Source organism: Pseudopipra pipra, chromosome 25, assembly GCF_036250125.1.
Source record: "Pseudopipra pipra isolate bDixPip1 chromosome 25, bDixPip1.hap1, whole genome shotgun sequence".
Classification (NCBI taxonomy): domain Eukaryota; kingdom Metazoa; phylum Chordata; class Aves; order Passeriformes; family Pipridae; genus Pseudopipra; species Pseudopipra pipra.
The window spans coordinates 2,612,910-2,639,691 of NC_087573.1; the positions used below are offsets into that span (position 1 = coordinate 2,612,910).

Below are 26,782 nucleotides of genomic sequence, written 5' to 3' on the forward strand. Positions count from 1 at the left end.
GTAAAATAGGAGTGTTTGGGGGGGGGGTTTGTAGCTATTTGGGGATGTGCCTGAAGGATGACCACTGAAAAATACCAGTTATGGTAATTATATCAAATCCAACCTCGTAATTGAGATTCTCAGCTACAACTGTAGCTTGCCTTAGAGCAGCTATGTCAGATTTTAAGTGAAATTCCTTGGAAATCAAGGCTTGCTGTTTCTGGGGTGAACGAGCTGACACACCCAACGTTCTCTCTGAGTGAGTTGTGTGCTTGGTTTCCAGTGATTCCCTGTGATCCCCCTCCCAGCATCACCAACGGGCACCACACAGAAGCTGCCAACTACGTGTATCAGACTGCAGTGAGCTACTCCTGTGATGCTGTCCCAGCAGGCTCAGATCCCTTCTCCCTCATCGGCTCAGACACCATTTTCTGCACATCTGATGAACACTCAAATGGAGTTTGGAGTGGGCCACCTCCACAATGCAGAGGTTGCTGGGATTTTTGATTTTTTAATATGTATTTGTTACGATCTCTGTCCCTTTTTTCGAAGCAGGGTGTGGTGGGGAATGGACCCTCCCTATAGAAAAGAAGAAGCAAATCCTCTGGTACTAAGTTTTACAGAGTTTCATTGGAGATCAGGTTAGCAGGGTGGATACTGATTGCTTATGACACAGAATATGGCTAAAATTTAAGTTAAAACTTTAAAAATACATGTATGAGTCTCTTGTTGGTAGAAGTGACAAGGCCAAAGTGGAGGAACTGAGAGACCAGAATATGGCTAAAATTTAAGTTAAAACTTCAAAAATACATATATGACTGTGTTGTTGGTAGAAGTGACAAGGCCAAAGTGGAGGAACTGAGAGACCATAAAGCCTGGGTAGCTGAAGAAAAACTATGTATAGAGCAAGGATGTGGAGACTAGATTAGAAATAGTAAAAAGCTAAGGGAGCATCCTTTTCCTGAAAACACAGCTATAGGGAAGTGCAGGAATAAATGCAAAGCCCAGCAAGCACAGAGTCAGATGTAGGAAGAAATTCCAGGTGCATGTTGTCATTTGAACCCTAATCAATATAATTTGTTTTCTGAAATCCTGCCACTGTGCAGGTGTGTGTCTTTTGGAAGTAGAACATTATGATGTCAATTATTACAATTTCTTATTTGACTGTACTGTTACAACTCAATAGCTCAAACCAGGGACCTTCTCCACCTTTAAGAAAATAACATTGTTATAAAACCCCTCTAAAACAACTTGAGGATTGGGACATTTGCAAGTAGGGACAGGGTGTTGTGTTTGTTGCTACGTTTGTGTTAACAAATGTTTCAGAGCTGTTTTTCTTTCATCTCTTTTCAGTGGTCAAATGTGAAAACCCGAGAGTTAAAAATGGGTACAAAATATCTGGATTTGGGCCTTCCTATACTTACAAGGACTCTGTCCAGTTTGTGTGTGATCCAGGCTATTACATGGTTGGAGAAGATATAATTTCCTGTGCAGAAGATAACACCTGGTCTCCTCCAATACCAACCTGTGAGAAAAGTAAGTCTTTCTGTAATATCCAACTTGTCTTGGGTGTTGAGAGTGTTGTGAGCCTTGTCTTAGCTAAAATTTCAAATCACAACACTGTAGGTGTAAATCAGAAGCTGAGGAAGTTGATGGGGAGCCATCTGTGGATGACATTTTAGGTGTTTGAGGGGCTCTTAACTCCAAAGAGTTTTTGGCTGAGAGTGAGTTGAGTGACAGACGTGGTAGAACTTGTGACATGGACGTGCTGTGATTGACTGTGGTGTTTGTTCTGGTGATTTTGAGAGTAAATAGAGGAGAAAATATGTGTTTCTGAATTCTGATAGAAAGAACTAGGAGTGTGCACAATAAAGAAACCTGTAGGATCCTGGAGTAATCCAAATCTCTGTGTTTGATGTAGCTTTAATCTCTTACTTTGCAGGCATCTCGTGGGTGTTTAACACATTGTTAGATTTTTGACCAGGCAAATTCCTAAGTGAGGACTATTTTGCAGGGCTGGGAACATGGCAGAGGTGTTTCTGAACCTTTCTCCTCCCTCTTTGTGCTAGAGGGGAAGGGGACATGGTTGTACAGTACAGCAAGAGAATTTTTTACATGCATAGTTTAATAATGAGCTCACAAGAGCGAGAAGTGCTTTGGAGAGCGTGTTTGAGTGTTCTGTAATGAATGAGTCTGATAAGGCACCTGGAAATGATTCTAGAGCTTACAAAACTAATCAACCAGTATGGATTTCAGAGCTACCACATCATAAGATTGCATTACCTTAATGAATACCTACAGTGATGTTTCTTTAAGTCTTCTAAAGGAAATATTTATACTTAAAATTTCGGTCAGGTTAAACTCCTCAGATATGCTGAGGGTTTTTCTCACACAAAGGCAAGGTGTATTTGTGGAGTGAGTTCATGAGTTATGAAATATTTCAAGTTTATTATCACTAAGCTTGTTTTTAAATTCATGTGTTAATTCCTGCAGATGTATGTGGTGCTCCAGAGGTCACAAACGGAGCTGTGGTTCCGCTGAAATCTGTCTATAATGAAGGAGAGTCTGTTCAGATAAAGTGCAATGCTCACTGCTCTTTTCCTGATGGCACCAAGGAGGTGACAGTGACTTGTCAGGGACAGAAGACATGGAGTTATTTTCCAAAGTGTAGATGTGAGTAAAACTCATATTTGGTAAAATCAGTGACAACTTTGAAATATCTGCTGCAGTAATATGGCTTTTCTTTGTTTCCCTGTTTTCTTTCCAGGTGGGCCTGAAAGTCCTGGTTCCACTCCAGGTACAAGTCCTGGTTCTATTCCAGGCATAAGTTCTGGTTCCACTCCAGTCATAAATTTTGGTAGAGTAGTTGTGGGACAAAAGCCTTCCTATGTTGTGGGGGATTGTATTACCATTGAGTGCTACGCAGGGTACACGTTACAAGGTGAAGCTGAAATTCGGTATATGGGAGGAAACCAGTGGTCTCCTGGAGTGCCAACCTGCCAGCTGAGTAAGTATGAACTGCAAGGACTTCCACTGAAAGCACCTGTGAGAGAAACTTTGCTGCTTAAGAATGTCCTCTTATATTCGGGAGAAATAATTGAACGTGACCTCCTCCTTTATTTTGGCATGAAAAAAAAATGAGCTTGCTAAAATCAGTTGAAAACAGAAATATTTTAAGTTAAGTAGATGTTGTGATGTAAACTGATCTGCTTCAAAGATTGTGTTGACAAGCATGCTTGATCTGCTTGGAGTAGCTTTGTGAATGTTTTTATAATAATGTTTGAATAAGAATGTTTGAATATCACACGTGTTCCTCTTGTGATACTGATTCCCTCTGTTTTTAGGTGGATATGTCATAGCCTGCATCTGTGGTAAGTATTTTCTGAAACCTGAACGAGACCCAGTGTTGATTGTATTTTTTTTTATGTGGAAATTTTATTTTATTTTTGATCCCAGTCGCCTGTGACTGCAGTAGAATGATTCTGGAGTTTTGGTTAAGGCTGCATAGTTCAAGAAAAGTTAAGATTGCTAAGCAATTACAGTTTAATTTAGTGTAAATGTGTATTTTTTTGGTGTTTGTGAGGTCAGATTTACTTGATCACTTTGATAACCTTCAGAGCTTGTGTTTACTGGAAGTGTTGAGTAAATTACTCTGCCATTGAACAGAAGTGTTTAGTCCATCTTCTGTCACTGAGTTTGTTACCCAGTTTTGTATAAACTTGTAAGAAGTTTTGTTAGGGGATTGTCATCATTCCTGATTTGTCTTTTCCTGTTTTAATGTTACTGAACAGGTGGGGTTTTGCCATCTTGGTGGTCATTGTTCTTGAGCTGAATTAAGAGTCTTGAGTAAAGCATCACTTCATTTACGTGGCTTATTTAATAAATAAGTTGGGCTGGGGATTTATTTGAGGGGGTGGGGGTGCTGTAAACCTGTGAATGAAAACAATGCTATTTCTGCAAAACTTTTTGATGCTTTTGTTGTGAGCTAGAGATGATCTTTGTCACTCTAAAGCTTTTTTTTTTATTTTTTTTTAATTCTTCCTGAAGTGCTTGTGGTGATCGTGGTGCTCCTGGCAGCCTTCTGGGCCTATAAGAAATTCTTTTCACAGAATGGGTGAGTAAGCTTCCTTTTTTATTACTGTTATTATTGCAAATTTCCAGATGACTGAGCAAAAGCTGTGCTGACATGTGTGAGTTTCTTGAGCTTTATCTGCCCTTTCTTGTTCAAATGCCTGATTTGTGTGTGAGCTTCTCACAGCAGCTGATGGAAGCTAAAGCCTAACAATATATTTGACTTTTGTTTTTGTATCTGTTGTTCAGCTAAGCTGCTAATTAACACTTGCACTGATTTCAGGGATGGAAAAACCTTGTTCTTAAGCTTGTGTTTGGCATATTTACACCTGCCAAGGGAAGTACTTTTGTTACCTGCTAAAAACATGTCAAGTTTACCTTTTAAAACCAGGGCTAGTGTTGGTTGTGTGGGCTTGTGCTACTGGAAGGTTTTCAGGTGTTTTTTTTCTCCTGCAGCAGCAATGTTGGTGTCCCTGTGTTAAAGACTTGCAAAATGAACTGTAAATGTTAGATTCATACATAAGTAAGTGTTCTTCTGTTTTTGATGAGACATAAAGGGTGTTTTGAACTTTTATCTTCAAAACAGCTGGGTTTTATGTGTGCTTTTTCATGGTGGGGTGGCAGGAGATTTAAATGCCTCTTTGTGCATTACTTCTTGCTGTAATGCCTGATTTTTGTCTTCTTGAAAGAAGCCTGTTTTGTTGGAGAAACAGTTTGTAACGTGCAAAACACTGAAAATTCAAGCAAGTTAGGTGGTGCACATGGATTGTTAGGATAAGCATCTCATAAAAACTGGGTGATCTTTTAACAAAATCTCTTGGAATTTACCTGGAGCACATGAAGCCAAGACAGGGATGCTTTAAATAAGGTAAATCAGAGGAAATATTCCCATGGTTCATATTTGTAGTGAAGTACACCCAGAGGATTTGGGAGAACCCTGAAGGCAGTTGATGTGCAGTGAGGTTTTAGCCTCAGTACCTCCCACATGGGCAGCACAGGATCATTCCAGGGGCCAGGGTGACACAGTGCCCGTGTGCTGCTGAGGAATTTAAGGCTTCTGAGCCATTCCTTCTCATCCATGACTTGGATATCCTGCAGCCTGGGCCAAAGAAGGGTCCATGGAGCTCAGAGCATTAGGGCAGCACTTTCTGTCTTCATCCGTGGAGAGACTTCTCAGGGTGTAGAGAGCAGGAGGGATCTAAAGCAACGTCATAAAAAATTAAAAGAATGTTATATTTCTGAATATTTTGCAGCAGTTTTAAAGCCTTATTGTGCTTAGTGCTTTCCTTTATCCTTCTCTCTGTGAGCATCTGACTGTTAAACCTCTCCCTTGTCTGGAAACCCTGATCTAATCTCCTTTTATTAAGGCCTCTGTCTCCCTGTTTAGTTTTCCGAGTTCCTGACGTAGCTGAGCCTTTGTGAACTGTTGTGCTTCCCCCCCCTACTTGCTGGTTCGTGGTCTTCAAATGGCAGCAAATCTTTCCTTGCCCTCTCTCATATGTGTTTAATCTGCCAGTTTTATGGGACATTCAATTAGAATTGAAATTTTTCCCCTTCTGCTGTTCAGCTCGTACACAGTTGATGAGAGTTGCAAGGAAACATGTATTTTAAAAACTAAGGCCCCAGCTGAGATGGAAGACACTGAATACATGAATTAATTGACTCTTTAAAAGGTATACACTTTCCACTTATTTGGACTTTTGCAGCGAAGCTTAAGTATCTTTTTATTGGGGTTTACTTGGAATTTAAGAGGTGTGGAATTTGTGAACCTTGGCTTCCTATAGGAAAGAATATTATAACTTTTCATTCATTTTGGGAGAATAGGGTATAATATATAAAGAATTATCATTCAGTAGTGTAAACAGTAGCTTCCAGTGATTGCATATCACATTTCTTAGTGTTGAGTTGTCTTTGAAGAATGAGTAACACATTACATACTTTGTAGAATGTTTGCACCCATTTCAATAATGTGAAGTGGATTCCAGTGCTGTTACTTTTCTTAGCTAATAGTATAATTCCCTATGATTAAAAGACAGTTGAAGCTGGAAACCACCCTTGGACACTAAAATTCTAAAGGTATTTAAAATTTGCATCCCTTCAGAGCCAACCAGATCCCATGTCTCTCAGAATTATTGATTCACCTGCATTTTCTCTTTCTTAGGAGTAAAATATAAATAAATGAAGGTTCTAACAAAATCTTCTTTTTAATTTCTTTGATTTCATTCTCAGAGTTCTGTAGCCTTAAAAAGGATCAAAATATAGTTGCTTATTTGCAACTAATTTCTTCTGTTTTTTAACCTAGTGCTTAGTCCAGTAGTGAGTGATGATGGTTGGGATTGCACTTGGGGTGGGGTCAAATGTGCTCTTTCAAAACCTGGCTCTTCAAACCTTGTTCCAACAGAACAGATTTAAGACAGGACAGCTTAGTTTGATTAATACTTGTCAATATTTTGTCATGACAACTTAAGAGAGTTGGCACTACAAATACTTTCTTAAAATATTATCTTCTTTTGTGTCCCTTTTCTCCATTGCACAAGTTCTTAGAAGGTGATGGGTGGTTGTGTCTCTTACTCAAACTTAATGCCAAGGTCTGTTTTTTATTGACTTGTAAAGAACAGGTGATTTTTCAGTATTTTTGATAAGTTTTGAGATGGCATGTATAAAGATTAAGCTTGGAGTTGCTCCCAAAATAATGTATGGATTAAAGAATATCATCTTTACCTCTGAAGAAAGATGTTTCTAATTAAGATGGGATTAGTTTTCTCAGTTAGTTGGGCTTATTTTTGGAGAGGATAAAAAGGAATCAAGAGGTAGAGTTCTTCATTTGAATCTTACCTATACTTGTGATGATAATAATAAGAGAAATTATTTCACATACTGGTCTGGTATGTGAAAACACTGTTAATTCTGAATTTTTCTTATGTAGAACTCCTTAGAGACTTGGAATAATAGTACAGAGGTTTGGTGTGGGGTGGCTGTTTTTTTTGGTAAAGCAAAACAGGAGTTATTCAAGATCTTGAAACATGTATAAGAATGTTATTTTAAATTGTAATTCTTGTGTGTTTAAGTATTATAAATTTGCTGTTGGCAGACCGCAAAATCAAAATTCTCACAAACTGATAGTTTCTGCTTAGAAAATATGTACTAAATAACCAACTGAATTGAAAATGAATGACAAGGGGGGCACCTGATGTGGTGTCCAGATCAGTGAGGAATCCTCTGAGTGTTCTGTTGTTAGTTTTTGATAATACTCAGGCATCACTTGAAATGATCTGTTTGGATCAAAGGCTTGGGTCGTTCTTTAAACTTTAGCAGAGAATGAAGCAAAAATCTCTTCAGCCCAGCAGCTGCTTAGTAAGGAGAGGACAAATAATGACTTAGTTTCGTGCCTTTACCTGTTGATTTAATGCCAAACCTAAGGCTGTGCTTTCAGTGTAAATGTAAAACCTATTTAAATGTAAAAATCTCTGATTTGACTTGTTTTTTTGTTTGTAGGAAACGCGACAGCACTCCATGTACTGCCGAATATAAGATGTGTAAAGCATGAATGACCTTTTTGGGGGGGTGGGAGGGGATTTGCAGTGGAATATCCCTGCCAGAAATGGAAAACAGTTGCACTTGCATTGAGTAGAGGAGTACCTTGTGCTGTGTCTTGTCCTGCTGGTTAAATGTAGGAGGAGATGGTTAATGGGGTAAAAAGTGTGTCTGCAGTTGTATAGACAGATATTCTGGTTTTCCTCCTGGCCTGCTGTCTTTCCTCATGGCTGTAGCATCCAAGAGTGTCTGTCTGCAGGAGTCAGTGCTACCTCTTTGCTTACAGAAGACTGTCCAGTATTCTCTGTTCTTTTATGGTTCTGCTCACCAAAACTGTGTCCTCCTGCTCCTCCTTTTTCTGTGGCTGAGCTGGCATAAATGTTGTCCCTTGTATTGTTATTGTTGTTATTATTATTATTTTCCATGAGAGATCGTGTCATTGAAGGCTGTGTCTTTTTGAAACTATCATAGGTCAGATCTCATATGCTCTACCTCTTTGTTTGTCAGAGTTGATTTCTGTGTATCTAACTAATTAAAGTGTGCCTTTAAATCAGAGCTTTATAGCTTTTCCTTTGCTTTTAAGAAGGAAAAAAGCCATATATATTTCTAACTCTTTGATATAATCCTGCAAAGGCCACAGTGGATTTATTATAGTAGAAAACTGGAGGTTTCTGTAGCAAAGACATTCCCTGCCTTTGAATTTGTTGGCCTGTTCTAGAAGTTACCTAATTAAAGGTACTGCTGAGAAATCAGTGGTACCATCTCCTGTCGTGAGCACAGTGTAAGTCCTTTAGTGGGCTCGATTTTTATTGAGTCTTGATGTCAGTTCTGGAGATACTTTGCTACTTTTCAGGATAGAAAGGCTGCTGTGTGGACCCACCTTCCTTGCTTTTTTCCTTGAAATCATACATTCCACATTCCAAATCTCTGTCTACAGACAGAGATGTTAATCAAGCTCTGTAATGAAGGATTTATCATCATGCACCTGTTCAGAAACAGAAACCTTTCCCTGTCAGACTCACTTTTCATGTTGAAGGAAAACCAAAGCAGTTTAGTGCTGGGAGTGCAGGGCTGGATGTGCTGGCAGTGGTGGTAGATGAGGTCTCTCTTTAGCTCCTTAGCACAATTTTTTAGTCCAGACTGTGACTCCAGGAGTTGGCAAACACTCCAGTGTTCGCCATGAGGTTGCTACTTCTAATTCCTTATCAAAACCAAAAGCCTAATTAGGAACAGGTTTTAACTTCCTGAATCTCACTGTCAACCTACAGGCAGCTTCTAAGAACCAATTCTCCCAGAAAAAAACCAAATTGCCTCACTTCCCATGCCTGGGGCAGCATTGAAACCGTTCTGGCTTGTCTCTGGTGGCTTGGCACTGCTCCACTGTCATCAACTGATTGTTGGAGCAACAGAGTTTGGGGCTTTTTAGGGCTTTTTGGGACAATCCCAGCGGTTGCATTGTTAGAGCTCATAATAGCCTGTGGTTTTTACAAAGGGCTTTTGGCTCCACAGGATGACTTGCTGTTCACGGGCTGGTTGACATCTTAGTTTGAGAATTGTTTGTAAACACTGGGGGGTGTGACTGGGGGGTTGAGTGGGGGGGTCACAAGCTCAGCTTGCTTCGTGTGGCAACGTGCTAAAAACGGGCTGAAAATGCACTTAAAGCTGAGCTGGAATCACTGTAAAAATTGGCCTTATTTTGACACTTCTTTCCGGATGTAAAGACTTAGTAATGCCTTGTAATATTGCAAATAAAAACGTTAAATTATTTAGCAGTAAGTGTTTGTCTTTCATTCGTCATGTGCTGAGCAGCTCTTTTCCCGTTATTATTAAGATGATTTTTCCTGTAATGAACTTTTATTAGATGGGAACTGTTGAGATTGAAATTTGCAGTTTGTGCACAGAATTACTCAATGGTAGTGTAGAGAATGTGATTTAATTTGCTGAGCAGCCTTTTGGGATTTTCTTTTAGAATCGCAGAGAATTCCCCAGAACCTCCAAAACTTTACTGTGTTCACTCCTGAAAAACTTGGCAAAAGCTTGATGGAGAAGAGGCAGCTTATCCTGTGGTTGTTCTGATGGAACACTTGAGTCAGGAGCAAAGCCCAGTGAGTGTTTTGGCACTTTTGTCCAGTGTGTGACAGGTGCAATCCTTAGGGAATATAGATTAGGTGGTTTTAAGTGACATTTTAAGTAGAATGTGATTATTAATTGCATGAGTTTCACACTTAAAATGTACTTAATTTTCTTGGCAAAGCAATGTGTGGAGTCAGCTGCCTTGCAGAATGAAGCCTTTCAGAGGGTGAAATAGAAAAAATAACTAATATGCCATATTTTTTTTCCAATTTGTGGTTGTGATACTCAAAATGAGTTGGTGTGGACTGCAAATGGTGCCAGACTGCAGAACTTTACATTATGAATTTTTGGGATTTCAGTGAGTACTGGTGGGATAAGCAGCTGCTTGGCAAGTTTTCCAGTGGAAGGTGTCCCTGCCCATGGCAGGGGGTGGAATGAGATGAGCTTTAAGTCCCTTCAAACCTAAACCATTCTGTGATTCCATTCTGTGATCCTGTGAGTTTGACTTGAACACTACAAATTATTTTGCCCCAATTGTCATGAATTCTGCACCATTCTTCCTCAAACTCAGTCCCACATGAATTATTTCATTTTTGACTCTGGAACTGATAATCAGAGTCCCGAACACACAAACTCTGTGCCGAGGGAGGAGGCTGCATGGAATAAAAACGTGGTGTTGCCATCTACTGGTAACACAGTGGGAGTCACAAAACAGGTACAGGGTTACCTGGTTTAGTGTTAAATCATGTGAAGTGTCAGTGCTTGGTGGCTTAAAATCAGTGTAAATTAAACCCTGCCCGTGGCAGGAGGTTGGAACAAGGTGATTTTTAAGGTCCTTTTCAAGTCAAACCGTTCTGTGAATCTAAATACTCACTTCTCAGGGCGGTGAAAATGGAGCTGGGGACTGAAATGAAGAGACTTGCAGCACTTGGATATTGTCCAGCAGGGAAACAGGTGATCTGTCTACCTCAGACAGAGCCCAGTAACATAAAGCACACAATTTTATTTAAGAGGAAGAAAAAAAAAATCTGCGTAAAGAACAGGTTAAGGCAAACAAATCTCACGTGGAAGAGAAGTGGTTGGAAGGTTGGGTGGCTGTGCTGTCACACCTGGGCCCTGGCTTGCTGGAGGTGGAGAATCTTAGTTAAATGTTTGAAGAGATGCTTTGCTCTCTTCTGGAAGCATCCCTCCTGACTCGAACGGGGTGCTGAGTGTCCTCCTGTTGTGCAGGATGCTCGGCCTGGGGGTGTAACTTCAGAGAGCAGCGAACCACACGTGTTTGGGAGGCCAGGTCGGGCTTTGGATGGTGTTTATTTATGGCCTGGGGGGTGGGGGAATGAAGTTTTCCTTTAGTGTTGCTTTTCCCCCTACATCATAACCGATTTCAAATGGTGCTAGACAAAAACTGAGACTCTGAACACCAAGAGAAATCGGTCAGCCTGTGTAAGAGACGTTTTCCTGGCTCAGAGAAGGATCCTCTTGGAGATGGCAGCTATGGATTCTTTACAGATGGCTATTCAGAGCTCTGATCAAAGGCTTCATCCACACAGCGATGGTCTTTTCTGGGTGTAATGACATGTTGGACAACAGGGAGGTCAAGCAAAGATAGTTCAGCTTTGTTCTGGTGGTTGGGATGAAGGGGTGGAGAAGTGAAACATCACTAGAAGTTACCAGCAATGTATTTAAAAATAATTCTGGCAGAAGGAGTGGGTTCTGTGTGTGACATGACCAGGATGCCATAGCAGGGGTTGGAACAAGGTGATCTTTAAGGTCCCTTCCAACCCAAAGCAGTCTGTGATTCTGTGGTTGCTGAAGGCACTTTTGTGTTTCTATTATTGAGGGGAATTTCTGTGTGTGCAGAGCAAGTCTCTGGGAGCTGTGGAATGAGAATTCTATGGAGGTAGAGTCCCCAAGCACAGAGTGGAAATGCATTTGCTCTAAGGTAGTGAATTAAATGTTATTGCTAGAGATTGTATAATAAATGTACTCTGCCTGTGGAGATGCAAGAAGTACCACGTTGGTTTTCATGCAATTTCCAGATCACTCTACTCTGGACAACTTGAACTCATATCCATTGTTTATTAAGTAGAAGTACATTAGAAGGAGGCTGTTCTGTTGTGGCCCTGGCTTGGGAGGGTGTACAGGGGTTGTAGAAGTGTCTAGAAATCAGATGATGTTACAGAGTGGATGGCTGGCAAAAAAATAACCTTTGGAGAGAGGGCTGGTTTAAGGAGCAGAGGCTGTTGGTGAAGTGAGCAGCTGCTTGATCTCTTCCCACGCTGTAATTCTTGCTCCTAGAACACTGATTTCAAATGGTGCTAGATACAAAGTGGGAAAATCTAAGCCACCATGTGAAACCAGCTTCCAGAGGAAGACACATCTTGTGCATGGCTGCAGGCTGAGGGAGAAAATCCTTCATCTCCACCGTACCTAGAGAAAAATTCATTTATTTAATTTGATTAGACAGCAAGGTGGTTAACTTTGGGTTAATTTCTTTATGGACACACATTTATTTGGTATCTTGTGAATGGCTGAGGCTGGAGGAGAAGTTAAAGGTGATGAAGAAACCCCCCAGCCTGGCAAGTGACTGTTGTTTCCTTTCCTAGCCAGGTGGAATGCAGTGAAATTCTTACCAGCAGTAGTAGTACAGGTTTCATTTCTTTATAGTGATGGGGTGTGGGGGGGAAGTTTGTGTTGTTACAGAAACACTTTTTTCATGCCATTGCAGATGAAACCAGGCTATAAACCTCATTCTTTCCACTTTCTATCACTTACTGATCTCAGCATCATCAGAGAGGGCAAGGGCACATCAGATGCTTTTTGTGACAAGGAAAGGAAATGGGACTGTCCTGATGGAACTTCCTCTGTCAGCTGTCTCATGTGGCCTCTGAGTTCTTTAAATAAGCAAGAGCTTGGCAGATTTTTGAGACAACTTTTAAATTCTGCAGGGACAGTGAAAATAAGTGGGATTGAAACTGCTTTGAGTGTGGGTCAGAACAAAAAAGGAGCGTTCGTAAATCTGGCTGTAAATGGTTCAGTGAAAGTTGCTGAGGAAGGAGGAGGGTCTGCAAATGAGTGGCTGATGGTTCCTGGAGCTGGAATAGGTCTGAGCAGTGGTGTCCATGTCTCAGTGCAGAGGGAATGGATGGAGTGTCCCAAAGCCTGTGAACCACACACGTGCATAATTCAGGAGCTGCCAAACCCCGGCCACCACGTGTGACCTGGGCTGGTGCAGAAGCTGATGGAAAATGGAATCAAGCATGGCAGAACTGGAGTTGGGTTTTTCACTCATGGATGCCCTGGGGTTTTGGCAACACCTTGGATTAATTTTGTAACCACATCCAAAAAATCTGCTCCGGTGCCTCCATCCTAATGCACACTCACAGGCAGCAGAGGAAAGGCTCAGAGAAAGGAGATGTCCTTCCAAGAAAGAGGGGTGGAGGAAGGGGAAAGAGCTGTACTAGATTACTGTGTCTGGATATTTGCTGTAGTTTCTAAATCCATTATCTGGGGCAGCAGGGTGAAAGACAAGTGGAAAGCAGGTTCCCTCCCCAGTGTCTGTCGTGCTGGCACAGTTATTTATGAGGCACCCTCTATTATCAGGTGAGATTTACTCCTGAAAAGCTGGACCAAGAGTTGCTGCTGCTGAAAGGTTGCAGCACAGATCACACAATCACTGCAGCATCTTTGAGAAACAGGTTCAAAGTGAGGTTTGCTTTGGTTTTTATCCTGTCTCAGTAGTAAGCATTAAAAAGAAATCTTTACCAGGGTTTTCAAAAATAGTTGGAGGAAATGTCACTTAGTTCTGTGCTGCTGAAAACAGGAGCTTCTGTCAAATTATGAGACTTACAGGGACTGAACACCTATGCCCACCTTCCCCTCTCCAAAGGAGACTAACCTTTCCAGAAATACCATGCAGCAGTTAAAGACCAATAGCTCATTTATTATTTACAGTTTTGATAAAACCAGGTTTCAGTTCAGCATAATTAAGATGCTGCTGGCCTTCCTCCAGGCTACCTGAAGTTTCTCCTGTTGCCTTAACGAGCTCCCCAGAAGGTGTCAGCCCATTTTGCCAAGGTGCAGGTACACATTTTGGAAAGGGTACATCTGTGTGTGTTCTCCTTCCAAAGCTAACAGCATGTTTGGGCAGGCAGCAGGCAGAGAGGAGGAGAAAAAGAGCAGTTCAGGATGCTGTGATACATAGCACCTGACTGGGAATATGTGCATGTGCAGGGAAATGGAATCACAGGATGCTTTGCTTGGAAGGGACTTTAAAGCTCATCTCATTCCACCCCCTGCCATGGGCAGGGACACCTTCCACTAGCCCAGGTTACTCCAAACCCTGTCCAACCTGGCCTTGGACACTTCCAGGGATGGGGCAGCCCCAGCTTCTCTGGGCAACCTGTGCCAGGGTCTCCCCACCCTCCCAGGGAAGAAAATAAACCAGGACTTGTCTCAGACATTCACTGGGTGTGTTGTACATAGGGACACACGTGTGCAGACAAGCCAGTACTGTCAGTTGACTTTATCAGAGTGGTCTGGGGTTTTCAATAAATAATAGTAGGAAAAGTACAATACTGTGATTCTGGGTTTTCCCTCCTTTTCAGATGTTTTGGTAGCAGGGCTGTTCTTTCAGAGGAATATCTCAAAGCCTTTCATGGATTTCACACTGTTTTACACATCTATAGGACACAAAGGCAGAAAGGGAATCCCTGCCTTCCCCGTGAAAGGGAACTTCTTTTCTAGCCTAAGACCTTTAGTCTGCAGGAACAAGGCAAGCCTGGATGTCACTGACTTGATTTTTCACAACCTACACCTTTTAGATAAAGGCATTTCTGGTCTTTTACAGTGAGCCAAACCAATCTCTGCATGACCCTGTGTGCACCATAAATTTTTTCCTCCCTTTTTCAAATCACGGGGTGAAACTTGTGGTTCATCAGACTCTGGTCTCCCCTGGAGAGAAATATTCCTGTTTCACATGGAGAAAGTCTGAGCTTGATGCATCATCCTCCCAGTGAAGGAATGAGTCAGCCCAAGGCCAGGTGCAGGACAGAGGGGTGTGACAGTACAAGTGGTGACCTGTAAGGGGAATTGAAATGAGTGAACTTCTAAGGTTTCAAAAAAGCTTCCTGAGCCCGGGGGAGCTTGTAACTGCATCTGTGTTGCTGCTGCGTGGGTCAGGTATGGACAGATGTGCCTGAACTTGCAGTCTGAGCCAGGCCTAAGTGTGTAACTCCCTGTGGGTCCCCAGCACTGAGCTGGGCTCAGGAAAGGCAGTGATGCTCGTGACTAGAAATTCCTCTGGAGATGCTGCTGCTGTTACGGGCAGCAAAAACATGTACTTCTGTTGTGAGTTTAAAGCATAATGGAGATTCTTTTTCCTTAATTAGGACCACAATAAAAGCTCTGCATTACAGTCATGAGTTGAACATAGCCTATTCCTTTAGTCCTACTATTGCAGCCTTACAACTGTAGTGTAAATAGATTTAAAAGCCAGACACTTTGGGTCTGCAAACCCCTCCAAAACCCCAAGGCAAGCTGAACACTGGACTGGAACATCCTAGGGGTAAAAGCCTGTGGAGCCTTGTGTCCCATTTAACTCTGAGCAATGGGGCAGTCGGGTCTGCTTGACATTTGAGTCACTAATTTCAATTCCTATTGAAGGGAATCTGTCAGAGCACTCACCAGCATCTGTCTGTGCTGAACTGTCAGAAAGCTGCCCAACCCTTCTGATCCATCTTTTAAAAATGGTTCATGGGTTTGGGGTGAGGATTTTTCTTTGCTTGTTGGCTTTTCCAGGTAATTTCGGGCAGGTCAGGTGGTGAGGAGTGTCTGTGATGGCTGAAATTTGGCTGTGATGAGGTCTGAGAGGTGCAGCTTAGCCCTGAAGGCCCACTGGTGTGAGGTTAACTCTTGCTGCTCTGACTGAGGTGATAGAGCTCATTCCCAGCAGGGGTTTGGTGCCAGCCAAGATTTTCCAATAATGAGCCACGTCTGGCAGTTGGCATTGACAGACAGGAATTAGGGGGTTGGATGCAGCAAACCTCATTTTGAGGGTGAGATAATTGAACACACTGACCCAGGCACTGTGGGTGATGTGATGGACCACACCAGCCTTCATTTTATGGTTCTGCCCTGCTGATCCACACTTTCTGTGGTGCTTTGGTCTAAAAAGGAGGCTAAAAAACAGTGCAAGAGACCTTCAATTTTTAGATTACAGATCTTTTGGAGAAACTTGGAGATGGCTCATAGCAGAGCAACATCACTAAAATAATGAGGATTTATTCACAAGACCTGTTGTGTTTTTAAATCCCAGACCTTTGGTTCAGACTCTTAGCTATACATAATATTTATTTGCTATTGCTTGTCCCAGAGCTGTTCTGAACTGGAGGGAGCAATTTTAGCATGGTGATCATTCTGGGTGTACTTAGATATTAGTGCTGCAGTTCCTAATCTCGTGATTCCCCTCTGCTCATCTGAAATGGCTTTGACTTTTCTGGAGTCATAGTTTTGCTCCACCTTTCCTAGGGAAACCCACAGCCTGTTTGGAGGGCACAGGAGCTGCTGAACCTCTGGATCCTGGGTAGGATTTCAGATTTCACAAGGAACAATGAGGTAAAACCGGGCAAACTCACACAGGGGAAGAAAAGCATTGCCCTTACATGGCTGAGGTCAGGGAAGAGCAGTAGGGAAGTACAGCCATGAAAACTCATCAAATTTAGCCCTACACAGCTTGACTGAGCAGCACATTGCAAAACTAACTACACTCAAAGAAATGATCCTCCTAAGGAGCTGAAACCAGAAAAGCCATTTTCTATTCCGAACTTCTGTACCTAAGCATCACCTTAGAATATAAAGTATTGATTGCAGGGCTTGAGAGCAGTCACAGGGAGATGATTGCTGTGATTTGTATAGTCAGTTCAGGAACATGGTGTTCCCCTGAGGCCACCATTCCAGCTCCTTTAGGTAATGTCAAGGGAAGTCATATTTTTCTTTTGTGTCGTTCAAGAAACAAAAGAATGTCCTATGCCCAGTGAGGAGCATAAGGAGACAAATACTGCCAGATGTTCACTGAAGTATAACCTGCCTTTAAACCAGATATTTGAAGACAAGCCTTTAGTTTAACACTATCAGTAAAAGGACCTGGCAAAACACCCAGAGAAAAGCATTGAGCAAACCCCTGACTGACTCCCCCGAGCTGCTGGTTTGTACCTGTTCCCAGGATTTCCAGCACTCTATCACTTAAATTTCAGTGTTATGTTTGAGAATGTTTAAGAAACATTTGAGCTCTACAGCCAAATCCAAACCCTGTGGCTGCTGCTGGACTTCTGTGCACCACCACCATGAGTGTTTGTGTGGGGAGCTGAAGAGATGTGCTCAACTCAGAAATAGCTCTATTCCTTGGAAAGCTGGAGGGCTGAATCACACTGTGTTGGCTCAGTTTTTAGCAGACAAGCCATCACATATGCCTCCCTGTAGGCGCAGAGTCGTCACTGGCATCAGGATTAGCAGCCAGGTTTTTACCTTTGGAAAGCAGGGAATAATGATGCAGAAGGCTAAAGTTGATTGTAAGGAGGCTGCCCAGGGCTGGGGGCTTGGAGAGGTGGGTTGACAACACTGGGAGCAGGAAGGGTCTGGTCATGTCCCTGCTTGGCCTGCTCTGGTCCCTCTGTTCAAAAGGAGCCAGCTAATGTGCCCCCAAATTGAACTTCGGGGACTGAATAAGTTATTTTGCTCAGAGGCATTAACCACTCCACTGCTGCCTGTGAAGCTGAGACAAGCAGAGCCAGCCCTAAGCATATCCACAGCTGATGATGTCCTGAGTCCACTGAAAATACGAGTGACAAACAGTGGAGAAATAGGAACACTGGAGAAAAATGTGGACACCTGGGAGGGGACAAGACAGCTCCTGAGCTGAGGCACCTGAACCTGAAAGCACCAGAGAGACACCACTGGCTTGACAGACACTGGGAAACTTAAGAGAGCCTGCAGAGTCCACCTGCTAACGAGCACAGAAATGCAAATATACACAGACACTTTTTTTTTTCCTGGAACAGAATGTATCTCCTTAAACACAGGCCACTGCTGATTCCCAGCAGTCCAGAGGAAGTCTTGGGGGAAAAGGGGATGAGGGAACTAGTGCAAAGTTTTTGAAATCTTGGAGGAAAAGGGGATGAGGGAACTAATGCAAAGTTTTTGCAGTTAGCACAAGAAGTAAATTACAGATATGGATTTTAAAGTGCTTCAGAGACACGGGATTTTTTTGGAGCTACAGTTTTGGACTCAGTAGTCCACTACTGCAGTAATACTAATTATCAAGCCTCCCCTTCAAGTTCAGGATTCAAGCACTGCCGCAGATGCAAGAAAAGTGGATTGGGAGTTCCTGAACCAACTGGTTGCTGACCATGAGTCAGGGGAATGACCTTGCAGCAGGCAGCTCGCCGTGCCGCTCTCGGAGCCGTGCCAGTATAAACGGCGCTGGCATCTCTCAGTGCTGGTGGAACCATTTTGTGAGATTGAGATTCCAACTTGGCCTTTCCTGCTGCTGCCTTTGCACTGAAACGTTGGGGTGGGTGAGTACGGGCCAGAGTGGTCCCTTCTCATTTTTGTGACGAGGGCATCTTCACACCCTGGGCTTGGGACCGTCTGTATCTATAGGCAGATGTATAGAGGATATGGACAACTATCTCTTGCCTATGTACTTGTCCATTAACATCAGCATTACAGATATTTACCAAATTAAATCTTACCCTCCCCTCACAGCCACACCCATATTAAACTGTAAGAAAACCCCGTGATTAAGTTTTAAAAAACATACACGGCACCACTGAATTTTCTGGATGTGATTTGTGAGAGGAGCGAGGGTAGAATACTTGGCATTTGGTCATTTTAATTAATCTTCCCAAATAAGAAAAACATTTGCTTGTAGACTTTAAGCTTCTCACAGCATCAGGAAAGCTCCTGACACCGAGCCCAACGCTGTATTTGTATAACATGGAAATGAACAGCAGCAGCAGCAGCAGCAGAGCTGCAGGCTCCGAGTCAACTCTGCGAGCTACAAAATGGCCAGGGGTGCTGTTGTGTTCATCCGAATTCCTTCGCCATTTGGGGCTGTGAAATAGGTGGATCCAATACCCCTGACCCTTCAGGTATGGTTTGAACCTGTAACAGCAATACTAAATTAATGTTTCTAACCATATTCAAGCTTGTGCCCTCATCAGCCCGACTCCCTAAAGCACAGGCAGGAACCAACAGCAAAATTCGTCTGCGTCACAGATGTAACATGACCATCGGCAAAACAAGTGCAAGGGGGAGATCGTGGCTGTCTCGTCACTCACAGAGCCTTCCTCCACTAGAAAAGAATAGGATGGTGATGCTTTTAAGTTTATGTCGTGAGCATTTGCAATCCTGAACTTCCTCGCCCGAATTTTGCGGCCCTCGGAACGGTCGGAACGCCCGAGAAAATCGCGAGTGTTTTGTCGGCGAGGGCCGGCGCGTTAACGAACGCTGCGTCAGTGCTGCACCAGGGCCGAGGCACGGAGCAAACCCCACTGCCCAGAGCAAGGGAACCCAGGCTCGGAAAAACGAACCAGCTTACACAATGGCAACACGCACAAGTGTCAGAGGGAGGAAGAAATCACAGCTTTCCCAAGTCCTTTTGAGGCAATATGCAGAAAATGATTATGGAACAGTTAAGCCACGTACAGCTCGCAGTGACAGTGCCACCCCTGTGCACACAGTCGCTGCTGTCCTACAGAAATATGCCATGTCCCCTTCTTAGCCTTGTTTCTTGCCAGTCCCACAGATTTACCTGCTGACAGTAACCTCAATTCCTGAGTAATGAGATTTACAGCTGAAGTTTAACATTGAAATAACTCCTCGTTTATCTGTGTCTCCTTACCCTCCCTGTGTTCAGTCTCAGTTAAACTAATTGTGGCAAAAAGATGGTGGCAAAGGGAATTAAATCAGATACATCCCTGCACTGAACACTGAAGCAGCTGCCAGTGGCACCTCCTTTAAAGCACTGAGAAATGTCATGAAGCAGCACTAGCTTTACAAATTATGGGGTCCTCCACCCCACAACTGTGACGGGAAAACCACAAAGAGTTGTCCATGCAGCCAACACTCAGGAAAAGAGACTCAACCCACCCGTCTTCCACGCAACCAAGCAGTTGGGGCTTAGTCCAGCTCCCGGCTGTACAGAATTCCCTCCACAGCTGCCTCGGACTGTTCCTGCATGTGTGTGTATTTATGCCTGTCTGTCTCACTGCAGGGACCACCGTCGTCGCTGCTATTCCTGTTGTTCCCCTGCTCTGCGGATCTGGCGCTGCAGGAGGCAAGGATGCTCCAAGGGAGCCAGCTACAGCCAGCGAAGGCTCAGTGAGTCAGGAGGGGTTGTGACGACTGCAGCAAGAGTCTGAAATTCCCTATGGAATCTGGCAGAAGAGGAGGGGAAGGAAGAAAGGTGGTGATGGGAAAGAGGGGAAGAAAAGTGGGGAGTGGCACGTACTGCCTGTCCTGTTCTTCCCTCCCCGTTCCTACCGCCGCAGTGCCGTTGGAAATGGCGTCCTCCCCTCCGCGGAACTGCGCAAACGGACGGAATCCACGAGAAAACCGCAGCGCCTGCGGCCTGCGCCACCAAACCCCCAAAACTCGGTCGGGGCGAGGGTATGGTGCAAGTAGAGCCCTTCTCTCTTTCCCTCAGAGCACCGTGCAGGGGACAGGCTACAGCTGAAGTGATGGAGACGGCGGACGCGCTGTGTCTGAGCCGGTTCTGAGCCCAGCGGTTGTTGCTAAACAACCAGCCCTGACGCTTGAGATGTCAACGAGTGAGTAATATAGATTAAACGCTTATGCTATCACATCCTTAAACTTGTTTAAGCCTCGGGATGATGAAAAGCTGTGGAATAATGTTCCCTGCCATATGAGAAAGCAAAGTTACCACTCCACTGCATAATCGGGAGACTTCCTCGGCCAGAAGGACCAAGCTCAAGGCTGGTTGTGTCCTCAGCACTTCCAGGCAGAGCTGCCATCTTCATTGCTGGTCACTTTAAGAAGAGAGGTGAAAAAATAGTGTTGTAAATGGTTAAGAGGAAAAATGTTCTCCCCTTTATTTCCTCGTCCTCTCTCTGGGGCTGCTCTCTGCCCTGTCTCCCGTTCATCCTTACCCAGTCCTTCCCAGTCCTTGGGTCCTTGATTTCTAACGCTGTCATTTCCTTTGCAAACCTTTACAGACCCATCACTGAGAGCAGTCCTCGGCTCTCCCTGATGTTACCGAGCCTGTGGCAAACTCACCCTTGTGCAAACGAAAGCCGAGTTTGGGCAAGAGTCATTTTCGCTTCTTTAACTGTTCCCACGACATAATTTCCAGGTGCAATTCCTGCCCCAAGCCATTACAGTCCTGCTAGCACTCAACCACCGTATAAGGGAGAAGAAGGCAAGGAGAAAAGCCCTGAAGCCCAGCGCTTTCCCCTCCGCCGTGGGTTGCAGCTCTGACACGTCATCGTCGCGACTGGCCGGCGGAACGACACCTCAGGGAGCACCCCTGGATGTGAGGGCTGGCACCCACCGCCCCGAGGAGTCACCGGCTCCTGTCTGCCCGTGCCCGAGGGACACCTGGAATCCCGGGATACGAGGTGGGCAGTGAGCGAGCAGTGAGCAGCGGGCAGGGAGTGGTGGGCAGGGAGAAGGGAGTGAGCGGCAGGCAGGGAGCACAGGCAGGGAGCAGAGAGCAGGCAATGGTGGGCAGTGGGCAGGGAGTGCGTAGTGGGCAGAGAGCAGCAGGCAGGCAGCAGGCAGTGGTAGGCAGAGGGCAGTGAGTAGGGGGTAAGCAGGGAGCAGCAGGCAGGGAGCAGGCAAAGTGGACAGTAAGCAGGGAGCAGGCAGTGGGCAGGGAGCAGGCAGAGCGGGCAGTGGTGGGCAGGGAGCGGGCAGTGGTGGGCAGGGAGCAGGCAGAGTGGGCAGCGGGCAGGGGGCAGGCAGTGGGCAGGGAGCAGGCAGGGCACGGGCAGCTGCCGGTACTTTGAAGCAAGTGAAATCAGCGTCGGGGTTTGACACCCAGCCCTCGGCCAATCCGGGAGGGCTTTTCACCTGCCATCACCTCCTCCGCCAATGGCGCGGCGGCTCCGGGCCCAGAGCCCTCCCCGGCCAATGGGGAGCCGGCTCCGGCACTTAGTTAATGATGCAGCAGTACAGGGAAGACTATCACATGTGAGCTGGCCGCCTGCCAGCATGGAGACACCGAGAGAGCAAGGTAAACAACTTTCCAACGCCAAAATGATGACATTTAATCCCTAAATGCTCGCTTCCCGTCTCGACTCATCTTTAACCCCTTTCAGCTGGTGTGGAAGCGTCTGGAAGGCACCGTCTACCTGTCCCCCCCAGTGCTTTTAAAAACTGGACGACGTGCCCTGCAATGATCACTGCGTCACCGTTTGCCACTTTCCGAACTACGCAGTGACAAACCTCCGAGCTCGGAATCGCAGGGCGCCTGTTAACCCCTCCACCAAACCCTCGCCAGCATGCCAGCCCTCAGGGAGACGGGGGAGAATAAAAAGCCCAAACAAACCAGGCAAACAGCAGTCTTTGCAAAGTTGTCATCTCTCCCCCACGACTACTACCCTCCTCTGCAGTACAGCAATGCCGGCAGGAGTGACATTAGTGCAACCTGTGCCATCGTTCCATTGAGAAAACAGCTCTGACGCAGAACAGAGCAACCATACCCAGCCAAAATAATAACACAGGCACTTCGGGACCCGAACTTAGGGACGCCGGGGGAGAGGGACGCCCTGCAAACAAATAAAATCCGTGGCTGCAGCTCCAGCCCCATCCTGATCAAAGGGTACGTACGTGAGAGAGGCGAACCGGACCGAAGAGCTGTGCCCGTGCACCATCTGCGCAGTCCTCAGCCCTCCGCTCGCTGTGGAGCGCCGCAGAATAGAAGGTTCCAGAAATTTCCTTTCCGTTAACCCTTTCGGTGTCTGCCCACTCTCCCTCCCCGCGGGATTAAGCGCGCCGGGTCTCCAGCATCGTCAATGGGCGAAGCCTCCTACGCCAACCGAGCCCGAGTACGACGTCTAAATGGCAGTGGATGGTGGCAGGAGCCCAGCCCGAGGTGTTGGTGATACTTCTCTTTCTGGAGCCCTCTCTGCCTCTCTTGCTGCCTCTCTCCCCTCTTGCTGCAGCAGGGCTGTTGCTGGTAGACCTATCGACGGAGCTTGCTCTCTCACTCTCTCGCTGAGCTCTGTGACGCAGCTCTAAATTCTCCAGCCTGCTCCCTGTGTTATAAGAGCGGAACTGCAGCTTTCCAGGGAGCCCGTGCCAGCGGTGCCAGGGCCAGGCAGACCGGAGGGAGCGTCGCTCCTGGACTCTGCACCTTTTTTTGGCAATTATTCTGTTGCTCACCTCTGTTTCTGTGCTGCCTCCACGGCTCTCAGCCTCGCATCTCCTGCTCTGCTTCTGAGTCATACTTACCAGGTTAACTCTTTTAGGATTGGTAGTCAGCAATACAAATCTCGAGCGAGAGCAGCTGAAACCACAGCCAACTTTGTGGTGGTTTCTGCTTTAAAAAACCAAAGCAAATCTTCTTGGCTCTAAAAAACAAAAACACACACACACACACGCACGCACACACACGTTCCAGTAGAGAGTTAGTGCTTTTTGATTAACTGTTTCGGTGACAGGAACCATTACTTGACTTCCTAAAATAAAATATTTTAGGCCTACGTCCTGCAAACCCTCAGCAGGCAGATACCCCGAAGCACAAGGCAGCTTAAAAGGAACTGCTGCTGTGAGTAAACACAGGTCTTCTGGGCAGGAGGCTACTGCTGGCCCCACAAGACCCTGCTCTGCTGGCCACAAGACATTGATCTGAATGTGGTTCAGCTGCTGGGCAGATGCATGGTGTGAGATAAGGTACTGAAAGTGCCATAACGCTATAGGATCTTCTTAATCTGAGCGGTATTAATAAGTGTTATCACACACACAGATTCAAAACGCTCAGCGTAGGCAGGGGAACTAATAACTGCGTTCCTGGAGTCACCAGAATCCAATAATCCCCGACAAAGACAGTCCACAGGCAGCTCTGTATTTCAGCACAGCAGGCGTCGCCAGGCAAGAAACATCTTGCAGCTGAGCACTCTCTCCTTGCCTCTGCCCCCCAAATCCCTCACATTAACTCCGGTGCCTCCGGTCGGGCTCAGCGCCAGGCAGGGGGGGCAGAGCTGGCCCGGTTTGTAGCCTCAAAACTGGAAAAGTGTGGAGGAGGATCCACGGTAGGTACAGCTCCTGGGAATCAAAGGAGCTAATGGAGAGGCAGCACCGTGTGAGGGAGTTCATGTGTCGGCCTGTGCACGCAAAAGAGCCAGGCAGCAAGTCCATTGGAAAACACAGAATCCAGGGAGAGATCCCTGTTCCACACCTACATCTGCCATTTTAATTCCGACTTCAGAGCCGGCTGCGAGCGTTGGGTTTTTCACTACAACCAAAGCTGAAATAACCACTATTTTTTCCCTTTGCAGCGTCTGAAGAGCCTGAGCTATTTTGGGATTTGTCTGTACTACACTGAAAATGACACCTGTTACGCACAGACACAAATGAGAAGAATTACAAGCTCCTGGTTTCTCAGATATGATTCTGCAGAAAATGGAACGGGATCCTGCGAGCCAGGGACCTGGGAGAGCAGCACAGGCTCCGCTGTGGGGTGAAGGGGATGACCCTGGTGAACCGAACAGCCAGACACCAGTACAAAAAATACAAAAAAGTCTGTTGGAGCTGATGCAAGGGGAAATCAAGCCTCCATGTGACCAGAAGAAGTAGTGCATGATCAACTAAATGCCACAATACATGGTTTCTTATGCAATCGAGCCCATGGGAGTTCAAGCCTTGCACATACACTTTGTGGCCAAAGCTGCGAGGATTAACTCCTTCGGTTAACGACGGCGAGAGCACCCGGCTCCTGAAATGAGTCACCCTCGCTGAAGTAGGCCAGTGTTTGCTGCCATGGGAAGCTGCCTGAGCTGGTTTCAGTTACCCCTGAGTTATCTCAGAAGCTCCAACGTGCAGGGTCAGGGCGGATTTTCCACGTTCCCCGTTTTCCCCCCTGGTTTGCACCGCTCCAGCTCTGTGCAGGCAGACGGGGACCACCTCGCTGGAGCCATGAGCCCCACGGAGCTCTGAGTGAGCAAGATGAAGCACTTGGAGCCACAGGAATGGGACAGTTGACTGGTGCTTTTAGCTCACAGCAGTTTTGTCAGTCGTGTGGTATATTAAGAAGGTAAAATGAAGCTTTGGTTTATTTCAAATTATCTCTTTTCGGTTGCTTTCAGGGGAAAGGTGGCATGCATTTTGTGGTTTGCTTTCATTTCAAAATCACCAGCCCTGGAATGTTTCTAGGTTTACCTGACTGTTAAGTACCTTCTGGTGGCACTCAGGCTCCCAAGAAGACTCAAGACCACACTGCCCTGTGCACAACTAAGTGTGTAACTAAGAAGACTTGGCACAATGGAAAACTTCAGCACTTGGAAGTGAGTAATGAGGCCCAAAACAATTAAAGTCATGTTCTGATGCTGTTGGTGAGAATTTGGCATTTTCTGTAAAGAAATAGAGGCCATGATTCCACAGTAGAAATTTAGGCTGCTCTTCTAAGTGGAGCCCATGTACATATTTTATACTGGTTTTGGGGTTCTTTTTGCCCTTTTTTTTTTTTTTTTTCCCTCCAAAGTCTAAAAGCAGGAAACAGAGCTTTGGTTTTGTAAGAACTGCCTATGAGGGTACAAAGTCCTGGGCTAGAAAGCAAGCTTGGTAAATGGAAGTTGGAAGCAGAGATCAGTATCTCCATGTGAATGGCAGTGTAAGAATCCGTTCCAAAACGAGGGCTCACAGCTGATCACAGCTGGGCCATGGGTTAAAAAAATGAAAAACTTTTTATAGTGTAGACACTGGAACAAGATTTCACAACTTATAAGTGGAGCAGTTCAGGCTGGATGTTGGGGGGGAAAATTTTATCTTGAGGAGAGTGGGAAGGATGGAACCCCCAGACATCAAAAGTCTGCTGTCATTGACAGTTTCCCTCAGCACCATGAAAGGATCAGGGAGCAATTCCTCAGTGAGCACAGGAAGTGTGGGCTTGCACTGCTTCTGTGCCAAACTGGACCTAAAGGTTCATCCTCATTTCTCCGGCGTGTCCCGTGCGATTCTCCGCCGTCACGCTGCAATGACCTTAATAGCAATAACATATGGAGGCTGACATTCCAGACATCTCCCCCTCGTGCACATCACTGCTACTCTGCTCTTGTGGGTGATAAAATAACCTTGGCCATCCACTGAGGAAGGCCCTCGGTCTTTTTTAACAATGAAGGAAACCCTCGTGGTCCTGCCCGCACTTCCAGCTTCCTGCTGGCGAAGCCTTGGCTCGGCTTTCGGTTTAAATGCCATCGGCCACACCTTCCTCCACTGCAGGAAACACATTGTTAAAATCAGGGCATGTTCCTGTTTAACTAAAAGGCTGAGATAAATAATCCAAAGGCCCCGATTATGCCAAACAAATTCCTGCCTGAGACCGTAGCAAGTCTGGGCAGCTGTAAATCTGTAACCCCCCGACCTCGGCACCCACGGAAGGGATGGCTTGGCACATCCCCGGGGGAGCGGCTGGGGATAAAGGGAGGGAGCAAAGAATCGGGCAGAGGTGGGCAGGGGAATGGAAAAGTCCCTTCCCTTTACCAACCCCGAGTCCTAAAAGTTGCTTTAAAATGCAAAATAGTCCGTTTCTCAGGTGTTGATGTGGGGGAGCTCTTTTTCAAGACCTTTAATTTGTCAGCCTTACAAACAACTCACCACCTCAGTGAAATGACAGACTTCCCAGCCAGCTCCATTCAGGGAATACCTTCAGAAACAGGAACATGTAGCCCATCTGCCAGGACTATTTCCCCTAAACCTCACCAAATTAAATTAAAAATTTTTAAATTTTTCTTTTGACTGTTGTCATAAAAAAATCATCCTTAAAAAAACCCCTTGAATTAACTCTTTGCTGTAGCAAAACAATTGTCTGCATTGACCACAAATAAAGGCATTTTAGTTGTTGCTTAGGGAAACCTGCAAGTTTCTCATGTTTTCTTATTAAAATCAA

General features: G+C 45.3%; 1 protein-coding gene and 2 long non-coding RNA genes across 8 annotated transcripts in view; 1 reads left to right on the forward strand and 2 right to left on the reverse strand.

Annotated features, from left to right (window-relative positions):
• LOC135402450 (membrane cofactor protein-like) overlaps positions 1-25,226 on the forward strand; it is a 28,298-nt gene extending 3,072 nt beyond the window's left edge. The window contains exons 5-12 of one of the 6 annotated variants that reach the window (XM_064635646.1): positions 263-469; positions 1,333-1,515; positions 2,473-2,652; positions 2,747-2,986; positions 3,324-3,350; positions 4,027-4,093; positions 5,618-5,723; positions 7,546-9,353. In XM_064635646.1, the coding sequence (XP_064491716.1) occupies positions 263-469; positions 1,333-1,515; positions 2,473-2,652; positions 2,747-2,986; positions 3,324-3,350; positions 4,027-4,093; positions 5,618-5,708 (995 nt within the window). In that variant the 3' untranslated portion in view covers positions 5,709-5,723; positions 7,546-9,353. Of the gene's footprint in view, positions 1-262; positions 470-1,332; positions 1,516-2,472; positions 2,653-2,746; positions 2,987-3,323; positions 3,351-4,026; positions 4,094-4,506; positions 5,593-5,617; positions 5,724-7,545; positions 9,354-24,176 lie in introns of those variants that run through there. The other 5 variants (XM_064635649.1, XM_064635648.1, XM_064635651.1 and 2 more) reach the window with 5 other exon arrangements.
• LOC135402454 (uncharacterized) overlaps positions 1-26,782 on the reverse strand; it is a 41,494-nt gene that overhangs the window by 2,807 nt on the left and 11,905 nt on the right. The window lies entirely within an intron of this gene.
• On the reverse strand, positions 18,490-23,231 carry LOC135402452 (uncharacterized). Its single transcript, XR_010425128.1, has 2 exons — positions 22,507-23,231; positions 18,490-20,705 (listed from the first exon to the last, which is right to left on the reverse strand). It is a non-coding gene; the product is annotated as an uncharacterized LOC135402452 (long non-coding RNA).